Source organism: Orycteropus afer, unplaced genomic scaffold, assembly GCF_000298275.1.
Source record: "Orycteropus afer afer isolate SDZICR_OR568_19922 unplaced genomic scaffold, OryAfe1.0 scaffold00121, whole genome shotgun sequence".
In the NCBI taxonomy this organism is placed as follows: Eukaryota; Metazoa; Chordata; class Mammalia; order Tubulidentata; family Orycteropodidae; genus Orycteropus; species Orycteropus afer.
This window is the reverse complement of record NW_006921708.1, coordinates 528,846-550,964: the sequence shown is the minus strand read 5'-3', so window position 1 is coordinate 550,964 and position 22,119 is coordinate 528,846. Positions and strand designations below refer to the sequence as shown.

General features: G+C 51.3%; 2 protein-coding genes across 2 annotated transcripts; one reads left to right on the top strand and one right to left on the bottom strand.

The window, feature by feature from the left end:
• The first annotated feature begins 652 nt into the window (after positions 1 to 652).
• Positions 653 to 15,953, top strand: DBNL (drebrin like). The gene is made up of 13 exons (XM_007944127.1): positions 653 to 735; positions 5,486 to 5,541; positions 9,339 to 9,451; positions 10,203 to 10,277; positions 11,331 to 11,477; positions 12,209 to 12,286; positions 12,706 to 12,857; positions 13,092 to 13,140; positions 13,500 to 13,590; positions 14,390 to 14,485; positions 14,608 to 14,724; positions 15,085 to 15,186; positions 15,814 to 15,953. The coding sequence occupies exons 1-13, from the start codon at positions 653 to 655 to the stop codon at positions 15,951 to 15,953; spliced, it is 1,299 nt and encodes a 432-aa protein (XP_007942318.1).
• A 1,685-nt stretch (positions 15,954 to 17,638) lies between these two features.
• Positions 17,639 to 20,434, bottom strand: PGAM2 (phosphoglycerate mutase 2). Its single transcript, XM_007944126.2, has 3 exons — positions 20,021 to 20,434; positions 19,744 to 19,924; positions 17,639 to 17,805 (listed from the first exon to the last, which is right to left on the bottom strand). The coding sequence occupies exons 1-3, from the start codon at positions 20,432 to 20,434 to the stop codon at positions 17,639 to 17,641; spliced, it is 762 nt and encodes a 253-aa protein (XP_007942317.1).
• Between the last annotated feature and the right edge of the window lie 1,685 nt (positions 20,435 to 22,119).

Here is a 22,119-nt window from a genome sequence, read left to right as displayed (position 1 = left end):
GGCTCCTGATTGTCTTTCAGCCAATTATGATTTTGTAACTTTTAGTTCCTGCTCTAACTGGACAAAAATGTTTTTATCTCATGGAGGGGCCACCTTCCTTCTGTGAATTTGGATGTCTTCCTGGTCTAGACGTCTATTCCTCGATAAACCTCTTTTGCTCGTGATGTTGCTTTGCAATTCATAGATCAAATCTCTGTTGAGCGTCCGCACAGAAGCTTGAGTCTGGGAGGAAGGCTGTCTTGAACTGAGACAGGAACTAGAAATGTGCTGTGTTTTAATGTTTGTTTTGTTTTGGGAGTAATGAATAGGTTAGACCGCAATAGAGGTTGAGGCCTTCTGTCGGGCTACAGGGCGAGTTGCCACAAGGCAGGAAGCACCACGGCACACTTATCGGCCGCGCTCCCAGCGCTGGCATAAAGAGCGAACATAAAGCCTTTCCCTCCAACAATCCTCCGTTCCACCAGCACACACAGTGCCCAGATACGAGGCCCGGTTTCCCTGACCCGGAACCCAAGAAGCCGGTTCACCTAGTGATTCCGCCCCGCGACGATTCCGGTCGGACGGAGCGGGACTTCCGGCTGGTAGGGGCGGGCCTTGCCAGGAAGCGGCGGTGGACGAGAACTGCAAAACCTGAAGGGGCTCCTGTTACGCCATGGCGGTGAACCTGAGCCGGAACGGGCCGGCGCTGCAGGAGGCCTACGTGCGAGTGGTCGCTGAGAAGTCACCGACTGACTGGTGGGCGCCGGGGCGGGAGTATCCGAGGGACTAGTCAAGGAGAAGGCCGGGGGCTACCCCGCCACCCCAGGGGTTTGTCCCGGACCTGCCGGTGGGGTGGAGGCACAAGCGAGGGAGACGCGAGCCCCGAGCGGCGCTGTGGCAGGTGGCTTGGGTCTCACACGTGCTCCCTGGCTTTCTACTTCTTACTCGAACTGCTGCCCCCTCCCTTCCTTACTCCTTGGCCGGTCGTGTATAAGCAGGTTAAACCCCAGCTCGGGGGTACCTGGTGTGTCTCCTGGCGCGCCCCTTCCTGCTCGCTCCCCACGGGATCTCGGCTCCTTAGGTTACCATGTCGGATATCTGCCTGGGTGTGGTTCGTACTCTTTTCCAGCCTGGGGACTGCCCTGGGCAAATGAGCACTCTAAACCCCTCACTGGGAAGGCGGAAGCCGCCTTGCCTTCGGAAGTGGTCTGGCAACCTGGTCGGGAATGTGAGTCTTCCCCTGGAAGCTCCAAACGAGGAGTTCAGGGGTCTTTGTATTATTGAGCCACGGGGAAAGGATGTTGACAGCCTATTTGGAGAAGGTCCCATTTTACGACTGACTTTGCTAGGCTGCATGCATTTGGTGGAGCTTTGCTTTACTGGAAGCCTGGAAATTCAGATGGTGAGATGTGTATATTCACAGCTGTGTATTGTTTTCAGCCACTATTCCCATTTATTTAAATTGTTTTCACTGCCTTGTTTGAGCACTGCCAGTTCTGAGAAATATGAGCATGGTGGACTAAGGTGACCAGCCTTGGGGAATAGAAACTGAGCCTTGGAAACCAGTCTGTGATGGGGTAACACTTGACTGCTAACTAGAAGGCTGGTGGTTCAAACCCACCAGCCTCTCCTTGGAAGGCAGAGTCCCTCCTGATACTGGACGTACATAGTGATACTGCCTTGGAAACCCAAGGAGGGGTTGCTATGATTTGGGTCCAACTCAACAGCACATAACAACAATAATCCTGGTGAGCACAATGGCTGTCGTAAATTACACTGCCCCTTGTGCTAGAGTCTATGTGGAGCTTCATCCTATTTGCCCAGGCCAGGCCCTCTATGCTGCAGCTCTGTTCTGTGACAGGGCTCATCTCCTGTTCATTATCTCCCTCCATTTATCTAAGGCTTGCTGTTTCTCATTTCCTGTATTCCCCTGTTGCCCAGCACCAAGAGACTTTCATAAAGTACACTGTTGTGACACCAGGAAGTAAAAGGCTCAGGCCATCTGGGGAAGAGCTTTGGGGCACCAGCTGCCTGGCACTGCCGAGTCCCTCCTGAATCTCCTGTCAGCTCTGGGGCTCTAACTCAGCATGGGCGCCCTGGACAGCACTTGTGCAAAACTTCATCTGGTAGCCAAACGCTGCATCTTCTGTTTGGAAGGCATTTTCTATTCTAATTAGGGAAAGATATCTCTAACTATTCTAGTAGAATGTCTCTGTCTTTTCTTCTTTATAGTCCCTCTCAGGAAATTCACCCACCCATCATTTATTGTTAAGTCTCTCAGGAGAGTTTCTAGTTGTTCACCCTCTGTCCTGGCTTCTCCTGTTCCCTTTGTTTTCACACAGAGGACTCTTAGACTCCCTCTTGGGACTACAAATTCCACTGACAGTATCTCAACACTGAATGCCCCATTCAGATATAAACATGAGGGTCCCCTGACTTCAGAACCTGGGGGCATCTTTGCACCTCTCCAATGCTGCCCAGTGATGGATATTGCTTCTTTAGATACTCTTGATCATCCCAGTGTAGGCTTGGGTGTCTCCTAGGGAGACTCCAAGGCCTCATAATGGGTCTCCCTCCCAATTTTCTTTTCACCCTCAGTACTCTCAAGAATTGTCACTGGTTGGGGTGATGCTTCCTTCTTCAGCCCCTATCATGTTTCCTGCCTTTCCTTGGGCTTCTTTATAGAGCTTTCTGCCATAGCCCCTGCTGTGGAGCTTACCACTTCCATCTCTTCTCTTTCCCTCACTAGGGTGCTGAGCCTCCTAAGCTTTGTCACCCAGCCAGAGCCCACACATCTCATAAGACTTCTTCCTAGACTGCTATGTCCCTACCATAGCACTTCTGATTGTGCCATTTAGCAGCATCAACCACCCATGCCTCACATCTTCTAGGCCGTCATCAAACCTATCAAAATATCGACTCAACAAATATTGTATGGCAGGTCTTGACTCACTAACTGAAAATATATTTGGATCATGTCATTTCCCTGCTTAATTTCTCTAAAGCCTACCTATTGCACATTGAGTAAAACCCAAGCTCCCTGACTAGCCAACAGGTCGTGCGTGACCCAGCTCCTGCCCACCTTCCTAACTGCCTCTCCTGCCACCCTTCCTGTGTAAATACTGTGGCCAAACAGGCCTCTTTCTGTTCCTCAAACTTGTTCCTCCTCAGAGCCCTCGTGCTGTTTCCTCTACCTGGAAAACCCTTCGTTCAGATTGCCACAGCTGACTCCCCAAACTTCACTTCTCTGCTCCAAGGTTACTTTCTCAGAGAGGCCTTCCTTAACTCCTAGCCACTTCCGTCAAAGCATATACCACTGCTGAAAACCTTCATTTCCTTCCTTGTCACTGTTCTCTTCATTAGAAGGGGTGGGATGGGCCCTGTCTGTACCCCCAGTGCCTCGAGCAAAACATTGTAGACAGTCATGCTCAGGTGAAGGATACACTGAGGGGGGTACAGGAAAAGTACTAGAGAGAATCACAGCAGGCACAGGTGGTCTCCAGCTCAGTAATACATAGAGGATGCCTTACACACAGCAGGTGGCCAGATGGGATGGGCTTGGGCTGGTGAGGTGTAGGCGGCAGCCCTAAACTTAAGTCTCCATCCTAGGTCTACTCTTGGTCTCACCCAACTTTCCCTGGATCTTGCATAGTTGTTACTTGTTTCCTGCCTCCACAATTACTACCTCATAGTATGGTAGTGTTTACTTATGTGTTTATTTTTCTCTCATTAGACAGTAAATTCTTTGGCCAGGCCATTGTGGAACTATTCACTTCTACACCGCATCATCAATAAGTAGCAGGCCCTACTTATTTGGGAGGCCCCACACTTCCTTGCTGTACATAGGCCAGCATACCACTTCATTCTTACTGATTTGAAAGAGGTTTAACTCGATTGAATGTGGGAATGAGGCTTTGGCCTGGGAATATTGTTTTTTAATGTGGCTTGTATTGATGCCCAGGCATTGGAGGATGATGCTGGAGGGTAATTTTAAGCTTGGTTCTTATTGGCTGCTTGATTCTTTCTGGTAAGACTGAATCGAACTACCATCTTCTTTCTGGCCCCTGCTGCCTATGCCAGTGTTTGCATCTTCTAGCAGCCAGGGTCTTGTGGCCATCAAAAGGAAGGGATTTCCCATCTTCAGAGAGGAGGGCTATGTGTTTCCTCCCCCAGTTATATCCAGATTCTAGCTAGGCTGAACACCCACCACTTCCCCTAGCTTTTTTCTCCTCCTTTCTCTGGGGTCTTTTCTCTAGTCCCTTTGAGTTCTGCTTTCTCTCTTAGTGAGCACTGTTCTTTTTCCTGGCAGCTTGTCTACTGGCCTGGGTCTGGTTTCTTCCCTCTTTTCCAGGTGTAGTCAGTCCTGCCCAGTGGGATTGGCAAGGCTGTTGGTGGGGTCAATGAAAAGCTGATTTACTGCTAGGGTTTCCATTGGCCTGGAGGTGGCAGACACTGGGCTGAAGTTACCTTGGCCTCGCGGTTGATGAGCATCATTGCCTTACACCCTATTCCTTCCACTGCACTATGGCACACTGAGGCTGGAGGACTGTTGCTGGTGACTTCCGATCAGCTGCCAAGGGCCCACCATGGCTGGCCGGTCAAGACCACTTTTTCCAGAATTATTCTCGAGTAACCTTTTTTTCTGGTCAGGGGACCATCCATGACCCATATTTAATAATATTCACCATATATTCTGTGGCACCTCTGGAGCTCAAGTTGATAAGCATCAATTTTTCCAGAATCCTTATGAGAGAATAAATAACCTTTAAAATACAGTGTTTGTGAACAGGAGAAGGCATGGCTCAGTGTTACCAGTGGGACTGTTAAGGTTCTGCTGGATGTCAGATTTGTGTGATCTCTGAACTGGCGCCTGTCTTGTGAAAGGGTAAGACTGGATGTATGACCTCATGTGGAATCACTGCCCTGTGCTTCCTGGTGGCCACATACAACCTATGAAAGTCCATGCTTGCTTGATAAGCCCCAGCCAAAAATGACCTGCCACACCTGCCTTTCTGCTGTCACAGAACAACAGGGCAGAGGTGCAGCTTCCTCATGCCTCGTGGGCTTCTCGTGTCTACCCTCTTGGGTGCTTTGGGTTTAAGACTATGTAGGTGTCTTGTCTGTTAAGATTTGTATACCTGATAGCCAGGTGAGCATCTTCAGAAGTTTTTTTGTTTGTTTTTAATAGTGTTTCACGTATGAATGTGTTCAAAATTGCCATAAAAGTTCACAGCTTATTTTTTCCTCAAAGTAGGTTTGCTGTATGATCTCAGTGGTTTATGTTTGCGCCTCACAGCAGGCCCAGTTGGTGGGTTGGGTCTGCACTCCCCTATTTATGGGAAGGCCTCAAGGCTCAGGGCACAGCAACTGCAGGGATCCTACCTGTTGGTAAGCACAGGACACAGTGATGGTGTTCTTAGAGTACAGCATGAAGCCATGGTAAATGCAGTGAGGGCAGATTTTGCCCAAGGTTTTGGTTACAGAGGCCACTTTTGTTTTGTTCCAGGGCTCTCTTTACTTACGAAGGCAACAGCAATGACATACGTGTGGTTGGCACTGGAGGTGAGTATAACCCAGGGAGGGAGCAAATGAGCTTTCTAGTGGACCAGGAGGCATGAGCACAGGGAAGAAGGTGTGCAAGAGGGCTTATCTGAAGATGAGAGCTGTGACCGTCAGCTACCTTTTGCATTTTAGCCATTGCCACTAGAGGAAGGGGACTTAGGGTCCAGATGTCACCAGTATATGGTGTGATTGCACTGACTCCTTCCCTAGTTAAGGGTGACCACCCATAGGTGCCATCCACTTAGGTGCCATCCCCTGATCTGGACATGAAATCAGCCATAGTGGCTGCAGGAAACATGGTTAGAATGGTTAGAACTGGAGAAAGAGCCTCCAGTCATTTCCATCCCATTCAGCAGCCCAGACCTTCGATCCTCCTAGTTATCTTTAGCCAATACTGGGCTTCAAAATATCTCTAAGTGAAAACATTCTTACTTGACTTTTTCAGCCTGGTAATGCATATAGTGCTGGTCTCTTCAGATTGGGAGAGCTGAGATGGGAACCAGGCCAGCTTCTCCAATTCTCAGGCAGACCATGGCCAGGCCCACACTGCAGTCCTAACCCTTAGCTGCAGCTGGGAGGATGCTAGCCTTGCAGAACCAGGCTATTGCATCCCCACTGCATGGGGCAGTAAAAGCAGTGGTACCTGTGGAGGGGCTTCAGGCTCGGAGAGCTGAGTGTGCAAACAGTTTAAGCTAGCCCAGGTGCAGGGTCTGGGCTTTCAATCCTGTAGGCAGCAGGAGCCGTCGGGGAGAGGGGCTTGGTGAAATCAGTTTGAGCTGCACTGTTTGGGAACAGGGCAAGGAGCAGGACTAGACAGGAGATGCTGCTTGAGGCTTACTGTGGAGCCAGCCCCATTCTTAGGACCTTGCCTGGCATTGTCTCATTTCCGCCATCAGTATGCATCTCTCCTAGAAAAGCATGCATGGCCTGTTGATAGGTGGACCAAGTTTCGTCATTTAAGGTCACCCTTTTATTTTTTGCTGTGCCCTAGTGCCAACTGTAAACTGGCACAGAAATTTTGAGCCAAAGGTCCCTCATTATCCTTTCTTATCCTCATATGCTCAGAGCAGAGGGCTTGACAGAAGAGGAGTGTCTAGCAGAGAGCAGCTCCAATAGGGTCCTCAGGGTAGCCTCAGCTTTCCAGCCCAAGACGCTTTCCTTGCTGTTCCCACTCTGCTTGGCAGCCCCTAGCCTTTCTGTAGGATTACTGAAGCTGAAGAGTAAATCCCAGATCAGAAGGAATAGGAAACACCAGAAGATCTCATGTTACATATGGTAGAGCCGCATGGGAACTATTTGAGATCAGGAAAGCCTCCGTCAGGCAAGGCAGTGGTAGAAAGCTGGGTACCAGCACTTCCTGTTGGGGAGTCCACATCTCTGTGATGATAGGGCCTGCAGGCCTTCCTAAACAGTGGCAGCAGAATTGTATAGGAAGCCACTATGCCTTGAGCCTGCCCTTAGGTACAGCAGTGTCTCCTCTCACTTTGTTCCCTTAATCAAAATCATGGGTAAAGGCTCAGGAGAAATGGCAGAAATAGTGAAGGGCACTGGTCATCCCTGACTGGGAAGCAGAGTCCACTTTGTTTTTAGTGTAGAGCCCAGAACAGCAACAGAGAATACCAGTCTACCTGGTTCCCATTCTGACAGGAAAGTCTCTTCCAGCTACTTGCTGTGATCCCCAAGCTATGAGAAATACAGACTGCCTCCTACTCAGACCACCAGTCAGAATCCTCATTACAGTGAGACCCCAGCTCTGCTTTAGAGTGGACTGTGTTACTGTCACTCCCCTACTATCCTTACCTTCCACCTCCAGCTCTCCTGAAGCAATTCCATCTCCACCAATGAGCATGTTTATTCCCAGGTGTTTATTGTGCAAGTGGTGGGGATGAGACAAGCCATCTTTACAGGGACTTTCCCATGTGCATTTCACTTTACTGCATTTGAGGTTCACTGTCCATAGAGACTGGCAAAGGGTCAGACTGCCCAAGCCCATGGGAGAGCTAGCCCAGCAAAATCCCACACTGCTTCCCATTTTACTGGGGGCACCCCTATAGGCCGTTTGACTTCCCACCTGTGGAAGGGTGGCAGGTATAGCCTGTATGCTAAGACAAAAGCCTCACTATCAGCCTCAAAGACCTTGCTTCCTAGGTCAGCAAGGTAGAGCCGCTCTGCCCAGAGCATGTTCTCCTTTCAGACAGTGTCGTTAAAGCATTGATTGAAGGTGGGTGAGATGCGGCAGCAGAGATGCATTAACCCAAGACCAACTCCTCCTGTTCTTCACCATGACCTATTGAGGGGACCTGCCTGAAGCCTCTGTGCCTTCTGGGTTTATTTCCCACCTGGCCTTCACAGCATCTCCTCACTTGCCATACTGCTTCTGGTTCTTCTCTTTCTAACATACCTTCTCAGCTGTCGGACTTTCATGTTGTATTCTTGGAAAGGAGTGCCTTTGGCCGATGGGGGTGACAAAGAGGAGTCCCCATCCCTAGGTGCACAGCAGGTACCTGCTTTGCCTTTGGTAGATGGGGGTTCTAAATGAGCCTTTGGAAACAGTGCCCTCCAAGAGGAATGCTTAGCCCCTACCTGCCTCTCCAGTCTTCTCTCCTGCCCTGCCCCCAACATTCCAGGCAGCCAGCTCTACCCAACCAGGCCTGACTTTTCTGCCTCAATGGCTTGCCTACTTTGGCAGATGTTTACTGAGGCCTTTGTGTCTACTAGGTGCTGTGCTATAAGTGAGAACTAAATCACTGTCCTCAAGGACCTGATAGTCTAGTTGGGGCAAGGATGTGCTTGAAGCAGACAGATCCTCCTGAAAGAGAGGGCACCCAGCACTAGAGGAAGGGCTGCTGCACCAGCCCAGGTGTTGGGGAGTTTTAAGGAGGGAAGAGGCAGACCAAAGGGCCTGGCAGCCAGGAGTGGTAGCATAGGCAAACCCAGTTCAAAACTTTGGGCTGCCATAAGCAGCAGCTAATCCTTGTGGCTGTGCTGTGCTGTGCTGTGTCAGGCTAGCAGCCCTCAGTGCTGTGGGCAGCAAGGGCCCATAAAGGACAATGAACTATATCTGGTCAGCATGTCAGCATCTGGTGGTCTCTTGGACTGCACTGGGCAGAGGGCAGGCACAAGTCATGAGGAAGGCTGTGAGAGGGATGACAGGAGATAATGGATATGTAAGCCCAGGGTCCTGCTGTTAACAGTTCGGCAATACAAAGCACCTCTGCAGGCACATACCCCTGTTCATTCCCAGTTCTGGGGGCCATGGCTCTTGGTGGATCACGGCAACAGTAGAATTGAGGTAGAGACCCTCCTATGGAAGTTCAATGACTGATTTATAGCAGAAATGACATTTTTTATTTCCCAAGTTACCTGTAAGTTTACTGGAATGGTTTTTAAACTAGTATGCATAAAAAATCACCTGAGATATTTGTCATAAATGAGGACTCCTGGGTCCCACACCAAAAAAAAAAAATTTGCCATCAAGTCAGTTCGACTTGCACAACCCTCCTAGGGTTTCCAAGGCAGTATCTCTACAGAAATAGATTGCCCAATCTTCCTTCCGAGGAGTGGCTGGTGGGTTTGAACCGCCAGCCTTCTGGTTAGTAGTCAGATGCCTCAGGCACTATGCCACCAGAGATCCTACACCAGCTCTAATAAATCTGTTTAATGGAGGTGAGACCCAAGGATCCCCCCCCAGATGACATTGATAAAGGGAGTGGGTAAGAAACTCCTATTCTGTTGGGTTATATGCCGAGGGGGGTGGTAGGACTGCCTCTGACCCCTTCCTTATGCCTCTGTTGCAGAGGGGGGCCTGGAGGAGCTGGTGGAGGAACTAAACAGTGGGAAGGTGATGTATGCCTTCTGTAGGGTGAAGGACCCCAACTCCGGCTTGCCCAAGTTTGTCCTCATCAACTGGGTATGTGGAACTGAGGGGAAGAGAGTGATTGCCACCTTTGTTTCCCAGTTGTTCCCAAAAGAAAAGTGTTGTCCAGAAGCAGCAAGGCTGAGGGACCCATATGAGGTATCAGACCAGGAAATGCTTCACTTTCTGTTTCCTCTTTTGCCTATAGTAGTTGCAACCGAGAACTTGACTTCAGGAACAGAACATTTTTCTGAAGGGGCTCAGAGATCAATAGGACAGCCTATTGCTGGTGAACTAGCAAAATAGTTAATTCCTTATGAGTTGAAAAATAACTGGCTTTTTTTGTACATAATTCGCACTCCAGGCTCAGAATTAACTTTCTATGAACGGAGCAAAAATAATCCCAAAACATTGTTCTGTCATCTCCTTCAGGAGAGTTGGTCTGAGGAAACAGAGGGACCAAGAGAAGTTCCAAGAACCTCAGGGAATCATCTGCAGGCTATGAATTCCACAGAATTGGGAGAGGCACTCTGTAATAGGACAGAGCCCCCAAACTGGGGATTAGAGCAATTCAGAAGGGACTTCCCACAATGGAAGCCACCAGGCAGCCATAGTGCTGAGAAACATTGAGATCTGCCATGTCTGCATGGCACCATCAGGAGTGTGTCTTCTGCTTTGGGATTTGCAGTTTTCTTCTGGGACTCTGGGAAGCTGCCAAAACCCCAGGGAGATTGGTGGCCTTGAGCAGAGGGCCTAGGTCACAACCAAGCACTGCAGAGTCGTGCTGGGTATGCTTGTGTTACAGACTGGTGAGGGCGTGAACGACGTGCGGAAAGGAGTGTGTGCCAATCACGTCAGCACCATGGCCAGCTTCCTGAAGGTAAAATGGGCTTGGGGCAAGTGGGAATAGGAACCACAGCAGAGTGTGCCAGTAGCTGGCCCTCATGGGCAAGGAGGAGGGACATGCTCTGATCCTTCTGACTAAAGGGAGGTCCATGCTGGGGCTGGAGCACCTATGTCTGGTTATTCTAGAACTACTGAGCAGTATATCTTCAGGAGTTTGGAGGAGAAAGCAGCTACCCATGCCCACTACCCTATCAAATGTATTCCCTTTTATACTTTCCCTGCTAGCCTATCTTTCCGTGTTTTTGTATCAATTACAGTATAGTTGCATTTTTAATTCTTTAATTTAAAAATGTATTTGTATCAAAAGCATTTGTTGTTTACTCTAAAAACCAAACCAGAATTACTGCCATCGAGTCAGTTTCAACTTACAGCGACCCCTCCTTGAGTTTCCGAGGAGATATCTCTGAAGTAGATTGCCCAGTCTTCCTTCCTAGGGGTGGCTGGTGGGTTTGAACTGCCAGCCTTCTGGTTAGCAGTCAAATGCTTTAGGCACTATGTCACTGGAGCTTCCTGTTATTTACTAGTCAGGTGACTATTTGCTTTTGTTACTTGCCAGCAAAGATGCTCTGGATTTGGATCTCTACTTCTGTCCTTTTTAAGTTGTGCCTCAGTTTCTCAAACTAGGAACTGGAGGAGGATCCCAGACTCACTGGACTTGTAAGAAATCAGAGTGTAGTCATAGGCTTGCTTTTTGTGGAAAACGTAGCTTGTTCCCAGATGCCTGGGACTGAAAGTCACTGTGTGAGGCTGATGCCTCAATGCAGTATGCCAGACACTGTGGGGTGGGGGTGGGGTGGGGGCGGAGGCGGGAGCGGGCCCTCCCATAGCACGAAAGGGGTGAGGTATTTGCTCAAATTGGGCTATCTGAGCTCTTGAGAAGAAAGCCAGAGCCTTGTTCCTGGGAGCCAGACGGGCAGCTCATCTGCGTGTGGGGAGTGGGGGAGGCAAATTCCTGCACTGTTGCACTCTGGAGCAGGTCTCTGGGTCAGGTACCTTTCTCTCACATGCTGTGCCAATTTGCCTACAGGGAGCCCATGTGACCATCAATGCCCGGGCTGAGGAAGACGTGGAGCCTGAGTCCATCATGCAGAAGGTTGCCAAGGCTTCAGGGGCAAACTACAACTTCCACAAGGAAAGTAGCCGTTTCCAGGATATGGGACCCCAAGCCCCTGTGGTGAGTGCCACCTCCACAGCCCACGTTGCCTGCTCTGGGCTTCATGGAGGCAGCCACGAGTATGTAGTACCTGTACCTGGCATTCAGTTGCTAGCCAATATTGCATGGTGAAGGCTGTGAAGGGCTTTTGCCTAGCACTCATGGTCATGAGGCAGTGCCATGGTTAGGAGTGAGCAGAAATCCTCCTTCCCAGGGGAGCAGACTCTGGGGCTTGCAATGTAAGGGCCTGCTTGATTGTTTGACACCAGCTTTGGGTAATTCAGAGGCTCCCTCTAGGGACAATGCCTGTGGCAGCAGTCATTGGGCCCCACATAGGAGCTGCTATGGCTGAACTTCAGGTGGTGAGGGCACAGCCTGAAGCAGCAGCAGGAAATCCATAACCATCCAGTAAGACATCCCACAGGTGTATCATCCTGGTGCCTAGCAGGACCAGTAGCCAAAAGCCAAGCTCTCCCATGTTCTCCTTCCTCCAGTGTGTACTTTGTATCCCTGGCCTTTCTCTTGGATACTGCTGCTATGTCTTGGGGTCTTCCCTACAAGAACTCATGTTGTCATGCTGAACCATCCCTGCTAGGGCAGGTTTCAGGCCTCTTCCAGACCATCTCAGTGTCACCCTCCCTAATGTCTCCCACCAGGTCCCATCCTCACAGCCCTCACTGCAATCAAGGGACTTGTGGGTCCAAAATCTTCCCTGGGGCCTGGGTCTCTAACAGGTTGCTCTGCCCCTGCAGGGCTCTGTGTACCAAAAGACCAATGCTGTGTCAGAGATCAAAAGGGTTGGCAAAGACAGCTTTTGGGCCAAAGCAGAGGTAAGTCTGTATAGGGTGTGACATAAGAACCAATATTTATTGTGTGCCAAGAAGGGAATAGGTGTTTGACTTCCCATATTCATTTTTTTTTCATTTATTAAATAAGCCCAGGGTGCAGGTGTTTTTGTTAGCTTCAATTTACAGATGTGCAAACTGAGACCTAGGTGGTTTCACAAGGCTAGTATATGTCTGCCTTGGAGCCACCCCAAATTACCACCCTGCATATACCGCTGCCTCTTGAAGGGTAGCTTGCAAGAAAAACTGGGATGAGTTATGTGGGTGCAGAAAGAATGCCTTGCTGAACCTGGCCCTGTGCAGAATGGAGTGGGTAGTGGTGCACAGTAGCCACCTGGCATGGGCTGCCTAGTGGCTTGGTGGGATGGGCTGAGCTGGGTATGGCAGCATGACTCTCCCTACAGAAGGATGAGGAGAACCGCAGGTTGGAGGAGAAGCAGCGGGCAGAGGAAGAGCGTCAGCGGCTGGAGCAGGAACGCCAGGAGCGGGAACGGCATGAGGCTGCCCGCCGTGAGCAGTGTTACCAGGAGCAGGACCATGAGTCAAACTTTAGGAGGTGAGCCCTGCCTTGGTGCTCCAGGAGGTCCCAGGGGTTGCTGGTGGGAAGGAAGTGCCTACCTTCCTGGACCATGGCCCTCCCCCTGTGAGCCTGTCTTTAAACCTGAGCACTAGTCAGAGTTGGAACTCAGTTTCCCTGGGAGTGTCCCCTACCTGGCAGTACGTGCCGTGAGTGCCCACACAGGTTGAGGAGACAGATCTTGAATGGACTTTTCTCTGCCCTTCCCAACAGGAAGCCTGAACAGCAGCAAGAAGTAGTTTCAGGGACAAGGGGGGACCAGGTAAGATGTCGACACTCCTATAACTGCTTGGACCCCAGCCCAAGTCCCAATGACAGACATGGAAGCCCCTGGCTTCAGGACTTGTTAGAGGCTGCCTTTAGCAAGCTGTGATAGTCATGAGCTTTTCCTCCCAGCTGAGCAGTCCCAGGGAGGCAGGGAGTTTCAGATCCTGGAAATAGCTTGGGCAGATTTGACGGGACACATCTAGGGGATTAGAGAGGTGGCAGGGCTGTGGTATTGACCTCAGCTAGGTCCTGGAAGCACTCTTGGGGAGACTGGTAGATGTGTGGAGCTTTGAGTGTGGGGAAGTTTCCCAGAGCCCAAATGCTGCCAACTCAGTTTATGTTCATCCCTACAAGTCTACCTGTCAGCAGCCCACACACCCACGGGACATCTTCAAGCAGAAGGAGAAGGCCATGTCTACCACCTCCATCCCCAGCACCCAGCCAGGTAAGACAACTGAGCCTAGCCACTAGGGGTGTGGCAGATGAGAACTGGAGAGTAGGAGTGCTAGCACTGCTCACCACCACCTCTAGTATAGGGGCCCACTATGAACCCACAGTTGAGGAGTGTGAGGAGGGCAAGGAAGGAGGAATGCTTGTGGTGAACTCTGGTCTGGGAGGTAAGCCTAGGCATAGGTATCTCTAGGAGAAGACCAAGAAAGCTTGTACACTGTGCTGCTTGGCCTCATCCTCCAGAGACCTGGTGGGAAAGAAGGGACCATGTGAGGTCTCCAGAGTAGACACTTCCCAGGCTTGGCCCAGCTCACAGAGGATGAGTCAGCTGGGTCCCAGGGCCAGTATCAGTCACTGTTGGGGTCCCAGAGTACACAAGACGTTGCTGTTGGCCAGCAGATCATGCTGCTCTGGGTTTCTGACATACTTCCACACACACATACATACACACGTGTCTCTGTTCCCCATGGGAGACAAAGATGGGGATTCTTTGTCTCTGTCTCCTAAGTCTCTGTGGCGTAGGCAGGGAGTGCCATAGGTCCTCTGGGCTAGCTAGGGTTGGACCTTGTGGGCCTGCTTCACACATTCTGTATATATACACAGGATTGTTCCTGAAGCTTCTGCATGCCCTGGAATTAACAGATATATTCAGTTGTCTCCTTTGTGGCAACCGCCATATCCCATATCAAGCTGGTCTCCATAGTGAGGTGTAAAAAAGGGCAGAGGTTCTTTCTCTGCCTCCCTTCCCAAGCTGCCTGATGTTGCATGTATTGTATTTACCTGTTGGTTTGCAGGCAAACTGAAGAGTCCCTTCCTGCAGAAGCAGCTCACCCAACTGGAGAACCCCCTCACCCGGGAGCCCATTCCTGCCTCAGTGAAGCCCAGGACAGGCAAGCCTTTAACGTTCCAGGGACCTTCGAGGCGGGCAGTGGTGAAAACACCTGTTGTAAATGCCTCCAAAAAGGGAGGGGATGGTGGGTGGAGTCTGAGCAAGCTACCCTCTCTGATTCAGATTTCTTCAAGGATCCAGTGCCCATTGTTCCTCAGTCTCCAGTGCAGGTGGAAGGGGAGGCCGTCTACAAGGAGCTTGTGGAGGAGGAGAATCTCTATGAAGAGCCTCCACTGGTTGGTTCAAGGCTGGGGGGATGTAAGGGGAGGGCCCTTGGCCACACTGACCACAGAACACCTGACTTCTGTAGCACATGTACAGATTCTCATTTATTTTCTGAAACAGGCCTACGGTAGTGTTGCTTGGGCAGGCTCCACTGTGTGGGAGACAGGGCATAGGGAGGGAGCCATGGCCATCCTTGCAAGCTGTCCTTTGGCTCTTGTGCCTTAGAGTGGCCTCTATAGCTGCAAGGGTAAAGTCTGTCCCACAGCAGACCCCAAGCCTCACAGAGTTGCTCTGTTTTGGTGCTATGCCTTCCTCCCTTCCTTCATCCCAGCTGAGCCTTGTGCTTGCTCTTCTTCCCCGTTCCTGGACAGGCAGAGCAAGAAGATGCTGGCTCTGAACACAACACCCACTACGAGCAGGGGCCAGGGCTCCTTGGGAAGGGGCTTTGTGCCCGGGCCCTGTATGACTACCAGGCAGGTACGGTGGTGATGTGATGTCTACCTGCTCAGACCATAGGGTGACAGCTGGAATTCAGGAGATGAGAGGGTTCTTGGGGCTCTATCACGAGACAGCACCCAGGGAGTGGGGGAGAAGGGCTGAAGGGAGTCAGCCACACTTGGCCCCACCAGTACTATTCAGGAGAACTGTTCCACACAGCCCAGGCCCCTGCAGGCTCCACATGGTGACTCACTGTCCACTGGCCTAACATTGAACCTCACCCTGAACTCACTGTCCACTGGCCTAACATTGAACCTCACCCTGAACTCACTGTCCACTGGCCTAAATCCCAGTGGCCATCCTATTGTGGAGCCCAGGGGGTGGCCAGAGGAGTAATCCAGGCCTGGAGGCTGAGCTGCTTCCCCAGGCCATCCCTAGTGGAGGCCTCAGAAAGAGGCAGAGGCTTGGGGAACAGGACAGTTTAAGGCAGTGCTGCATTCCAGCCTTTTGTGTGGAGCCTGAAGAAGTGTCCTGGCAGCTATGGAAGGACACAGCCACAGAGAGGAGTCCTGCAGAGGGAGAAGAGAGTGCAGGCTGATCCCAGGTGTTAGCAACCTGATGGGTGAGAACCTCTTTGCCACAGCTGTGCTTGCCATCTCCTTGCAGCTGATGATACAGAGATCTCCTTTGACCCTGAGAACCTCATCACAGGCATCGAGGTGATCGATGAGGGATGGTGGCGTGGCTACGGGCCAGATGGCCACTTCGGCATGTTTCCTGCCAACTATGTGGAGCTCATCGAGTGAGGACAAGCCTTGCCTGAGGCCCCTATACTTCCTCACCGGGACACAGCCTCCTTATTACTGGAGGAGGTGGCGTGAGAGCTACATGTTGCTCTTCCAGGAATACGACCCCCTGGATAAGGATAAGGCCTCAGGACCTCTACATGCAGCAATAACCTGGTGATTCTCAAACATGCTTCCAGCTGGACACTGAGCCTTGCCTATGGCCAGCCCTTGGTGACTTCTGCCTGAGGAGAGCAGTGGGAGAGGGTATTGGAGGCTGCCCCTATGCCCCAGACTGGTCAGGGGCAGCCTCCCTTTTCCCTTCTTCTAAGGATTATAGCTGCAGCTGTTGAGAGTGACCTTCAGGTACATTGAGCTTAGAGAATTGTGCTTAGCAGTTTATGACCAAAGTCAATTGACTTTGAGGGCAGGGAGGGGGTCTTACTGGAGCTGGTTCAGTGGCCCTCAACCTGAGGGATGTAGAATCAGTTGGGGGAGGGGTTGGGGTCGAAGGGAAGTATAAAAACATTACAGCCACATTGCATCCCTCAGTGGGACCAGCTCTCCCTGGCTGCTGGCCTTGTATACCTCTCAGACCAACTCCAACTTCGTCCTCAGAGTTACTGTTTTAGGAAAAGCAACAAGAAAATGGCTCACACCTGCTACTGCCTCCTATTTTCTGTCCCAGCCCATCAGTCCATCTATGTCTTTGAAGAGCAATCTGCTTCGGAACTAAGGATTGCCACTGTGGTCCACACAGGTCCCCAGTTCTCATCTGCCACACTGTCATTAGAATATGCCCAGAGGGAGACACATCCCTCTTACTGGTGTGATGCTGTGTGCTTTGTGCCAAGGATGCTCATGTATGTATGTGTGTGTGTGTGTGTGTGTCTGCATGTGCTTCCTTAGTGCCCTGAGGCCAGTGATTAGCAGCCCAGATGACTTAGGGTTGAACCAGGTGCACCCTGGGTTCCTGCTCCTTTGGGAGAGGCCATGGGCCTCTATCCTCCCACCATGAGACACCTCACTGAGCTTTTGGCCACACTGGAAAGGGGTGTAGCACCTACCTTTCCTAGTCCCTGTGCGTACACATTCCCAGAGAAGCATAAAAGTCCTGTTTCATACCATATCCTTTTCTCCTATGGGAAGGGCAGGCTGGGTCCAGCCCAACTATAGAGGTCTCTGATGGGCTGGCTGACTTCTAAAGTACATCTGGGTCTACCCATGCTAACCCAGTCCCACCTAGGAGGCAGGGCTCTGTTATCACACCTGCCCACCCTACATGCTGGGCCACCCTCACCCCACCCTCTGAAGAGAACTGATAGGAAATATGAACTCTGGGTATGGGGTGGCTGGGGTCTGTAACACATCCAAAACCTATGGTCCTGGCTGGCTGAGAAGATGGTTAGGACTCTTAGATCCTTGCCAGTAGGTGATCCCACAGTCCCCAATTCCTAGTTTTTGCACGCATACAGGTAACCATATGGGGGGATATTAGAAATGCACATTACTGGGTGGACAGCCCACTAGCTCCTGTGATGGACATAACCCCTGGTTATGCCTGTGGTGAGCCGAGCTTGAGAGGGCTGCTGCAACCTTGAATTGTGGGATCCACATGCCTGTGATGGGTGGGTGGGCAGGCAGCAGGGAGGCAGATTCAGAGCCAAGTGTGTGGGAAGGCACCTTTATTGCCCAGAGCCCACCCCTCACTTTGCCTTGCCCTGTGCTGCCACAGCTTCCATGGCCTTCCGAACGGTCTCCTCATCGCCCAGGAACTGCATGGGTTTGGTGGGCTTCAGTGCCCCATCCAGCTCGTACACAATGGGGATCCCCGTGGGCAGGTTCAGCTCCATGATGGCCTGGTCAGACATCCCTGGAGCCAGGGACAGGCAGCCTTAGCCCCATTTTGTTCTCCCAGCTATGTGGCCCCACTGTGCTTATGTCAGGCAGAAGTTGAGTGATCTTTATGGCAACAGAGTCTGTCTGACCCTATCCCTCCCCCTCCCTCCTGCAGCATGGCCACAGGAATGTACCTCAAGAAGGTCAGATAACATGGGAGCTAGACCACAGAGCAGCCTACAGAAATAGCACTGTCTCCAGTCAGGCTGGAGTCTAGGGGTGCCACTGCATATCACCTCTGGCCAGAACAGGGCTTAGGTTCAGAAAGGGTATTAGCCAGTAGGTTTCTAGACATTTGGGGCAGGATGGTGGGAGAGAGGCCACTGGAAAATGCAGTGTCCCTGGAACCCAACCCCTCCCAGCCTTGGACTATCCTGCCAGCTGACCTTTGGCATTCAGTCACCTTATACTCTTCCCTGCAGGGAGGGTCCAGGAGAATATTCTAAGGAGTGGGAGGTGCAGGTAGCAGACAGGCTCTTCTCCCCACATAAAGTCCAGTAACATTTGCTTCTGTGATCTACTGGGGGTCCTAGTCCTGTAGAGCTATGTAAAGCCCTGAAGGGGAGGTGGCCACTTCTTAGTTCTCTGGTGGCATAGTGCCTCAGGCATTTGACCACTAACCAGAAGGCTGGTGGTTCAAACCCACCAGCCACTCTGGAAGGAAGGAAGGTTGGGCAATCTACTTCCATAGTGATAATTGTCTTGGAAGCCCAAGGAGGAGTCACTATGAGTCGGATCTGACTCAATGGCAGTGAGTTTGGTGGGGGTTTTGTGTCTAATGCCAGGTGTGAAGAGATGGCTGAGTCGGGGGCATCAGATCAGGCGCCAGTGTGGGAGGCTTCCTGAGACAGATCTCTTACCCAATCTTCCCCCTAGGTGTAGCTTTCCCCTTTCATTATGCCAACAAGTTAGAAAGTTAAGATGCTAATTTTAGACAGTCCTCTGGTGGCTCAGTAGTTAAAGCATTCAGCTGCTAACCAAAAAGGTCAGCAGTTTGAACCCACCACTGCTCCATAGGAGAAAGATGAGGCATTCTGCTTCCATAAAGATGTATACAGCTTTGAAAACACAATGGGACAGTTCTGCTTTGTCCTGCTAAAAGGTCACTGTGAGTCAGAATCTACTCCATGGCGGTGGTTTTTAGAATGTCTGAAAATCCTAATGGCCAGTGTAACTTTTTCATGTGGAATTCAAAGGAAACAAGTTCCAGGAGCACTCACCCACCCTCTAATTCAGGTGATCCATCTGTCAGCCAGGAATGCTGCCTACTTGCAAGAATCTCTGGGACACCATCACCCATGGCCTGCCCTTCTGGAATGGAGTTATATGCTGAGTATTTGGCTGTGTGTTGTGCTCTGCCTTATGCACCTTTTTGCTAGAAGCGCTTTTGAGTGTCAGGGGCGGGGGTAGTGCAATGGGAGCTGGGTTGTCAGAACTGGGCCCAGATGCAGGCCTGGCCCCACATGGCAAGTGGCACTCAGGAAGAAACCCAGTGCCTCCAGAAAAGGGGATGGAAGCCTAGCAAGTGACGTGATTTGCTTAGGATCACACAGCAAACCAGGATTTGGAGCCAGTGACTTTAAGTCCAGTCCAGCCTTTTCCTGGCTGGATGTGAATGGTTAAGAAGCTTCTGACACCACCTAGGGTGGAGTGGGCCCAGGCCCAGGTGCAGGGTAGCCCTAGCCTTAGGTCACCGTTGCACAAATTTTTTTTAACCACAATTTCTGGAAGAAAATATGTCCTAGTACATACACATAAATAAAAGTTTCACAGAACTGTTTTTCAAATGATTTCTCAGCCCTCCAATGGGCTGGAATCCACAGCTTGGAAGCTCCACCCTCAGAGCCAGGCAGGGGAACCTGTGCCCTCCCACCCTGCCTGCACCCCTGGGGTAGGGGCTGGGGAGCCTCACCTTCCAAGTGCTTGACTATACCCCTCAGGCTGTTGCCATGAGCAGCGATGAGCACCCGCTTGCCAGCCTTGATCTGAGGGGCGATCTCCTCATTCCAGAAAGGCAGGGCCCTGGCAATGGTGTCCTTAAGGCTCTCACAGGTGGGCAGTTCTCCAGGTTTCAGGCCCAGGTATCTACGATCCTGGGGGTGACAAAGCTGTCATTTCCACCCCCAGACAACCATCCCCTCCCCACTTGCTCCCACCCCCCACCCAGAGTCCTAGCTTGTACAGCCCACCTTGCTGATGGTGGTGTAGTAGGGGTGCTTCTCGTCCATGGGGGGTGGCGGTGTGTCGAAGGAGCGCCTCCAGATCTTCACTTGCTCCTCTCCATGTTTGGCAGCTGTCTCTGCCTTGTTGAGGCCTGTGAGACCCCCATAGTGACGTTCATTGAGGCGCCAGCTACGGATCACGGGCAGCCACATCTGGTCAGTGCCATCCAGGATGGTCCAGAGTGTGTGGATGGCCCGCTTCAGCACAGATGTGTAACATATGTCAAACTGCATCTTGGCATCCTTGATGGCATGGGCCCCCCGCGTGGCCTCCTCAGCCCCCTTCTCACTCAGCTCTGCATCGAACCAGCCACAGAAGCGGTTCTCCTGGTTCCATGTGCTCTCGCCATGACGAACGATCACCAGACGGTGGGTGGACATGGTGGCAGCGCGTTTGGGAACCCAGATGGAAGGACGGGCCTATGGTGGCTGCTGTGGCTCTGGTGATACCCAGAGGGGGCAGCTACTGCTCCAGTGCCCCCAGCTTTATAACAGTCCCCAATTCCCTCCCCCGCCCTAACTGCCAGCATTCTAGGCCCAGAACTGGCAGCAGCAGGTGGCCAGTGGTGGTGTTGCAAGGGAGGAGCCGGCCCTAAAATAGACCTTCCAGCCATCAGCCTTCCTTCCCCATTCCTCCCACCCCCAACTCACATCCAAAATCAGCTGGCCAGTGGACTTCCTACCCAAGTAGGGGTGTATCCTGAAAGGGCAGAAGCAGGGCTAAGAGCCAGTGGCTGGCTCCCTATAATAGTACAAGCAAGAGGTGGCAGCTAGAGAGCCAGAGGCACAAACAGTCTTTAGGCACTTTTAACCCCTTTCTTTTAGGCACTCGACTCAGCTGGGTGCAGCCTGCATTTTGGGAAGGAAGCTGGCCTTCTGTCAAGAGAAGCCAAAAGTGTAGATGTGAGTTGTGTGTGTGGTATATATGTGAGGGGGTCTGTGTATGTATGTGTATGTGTAAGTGTAGGTTTTGGGGTGTAGTAGGTTTTGTGTGTGTTGGTGTGAGTGGGTGGGTGATGTATGAGTAGAGGTGAGTGTGCACATGAATGTGTTGGTTTATATGTATGAGTATGTGTGTGTGAGGTATTACGTGTTGGAGTACATGAAGGGGTGTGCTGTGTGTGTGTGGGGTGTTGATTTGTGAGTCTGTGAGTACCTGTGTGGAGGCCTGTTGGTGTGTGTCTGAGTACATGTAGGGGTATATGTGGGGGTGTTGGTGAGTAGGTGTGTGTTGGTGTGTGTATGTGTGTGGGTGTGTATGCAGCCTTAAAAGATAACGCTTCTTGGCCAGGAGGTGCCCCAGTGGCATTGTTCTGCTCACTCAGCAGGGAAGGCTACACTTTGTGCTTAGGGAATTTCTTAGGATTCCTGCCTCTCCTCCCTGTCACACCCTACCCCCAGGCCTGGCATAGCTGGTCAGTCTGGAAGGGTTTGAGAGTCATATCAGTAAGGACAGGGAAGTTTACAGCTGGAGAGAAATGGCACCCTCAGGATTCACAGCTTTTGCAGGTAGAAGGATGGGCAGGTGCTAGGCCACAGCCCTGGGCACAGGAGAAAGGTCAGGGATCCCAGGGGAGGGCCCCAAGACAGCAGTGTGGGGAAGGGGGCTAGGCAGGAAAAGCCTGGTGGATTCCAGGCCTGAAGGAGACAACGGGTCTGGTCTGGGGTAGTCCTAGCCCTACAGCCTGGTACTGGGTCCTTCTCACCTCTGGGGTCTCTCTGTCTTGTCCACATCTACTCCACCTTCCCCACCTTCCGCTTGCTTAACACAGTCTCACCTTACCTAGCCAAACAGACTACCCTGTGTCCCCCCCTTTAGCAAAAGGGTAAGGAGTCAAATATTCAGGCTCCAAGGGCCCCTTCAGCCTGCTGGGGACTACTGAAAGGATTATTTGAAAGGTTAATAAAATCAAACTTCACAATTAAAGCGTTAATAAAATCAAACCTCACAATAATTTACACTCAGCTAAAATGGAATGTTACCAAAAAAAAAAAATTCCAGAAAAAAGTTAATGACTACTGTCTGACTCTTGTAAAAGATTATCTTATAGGAGCACCATGACCAC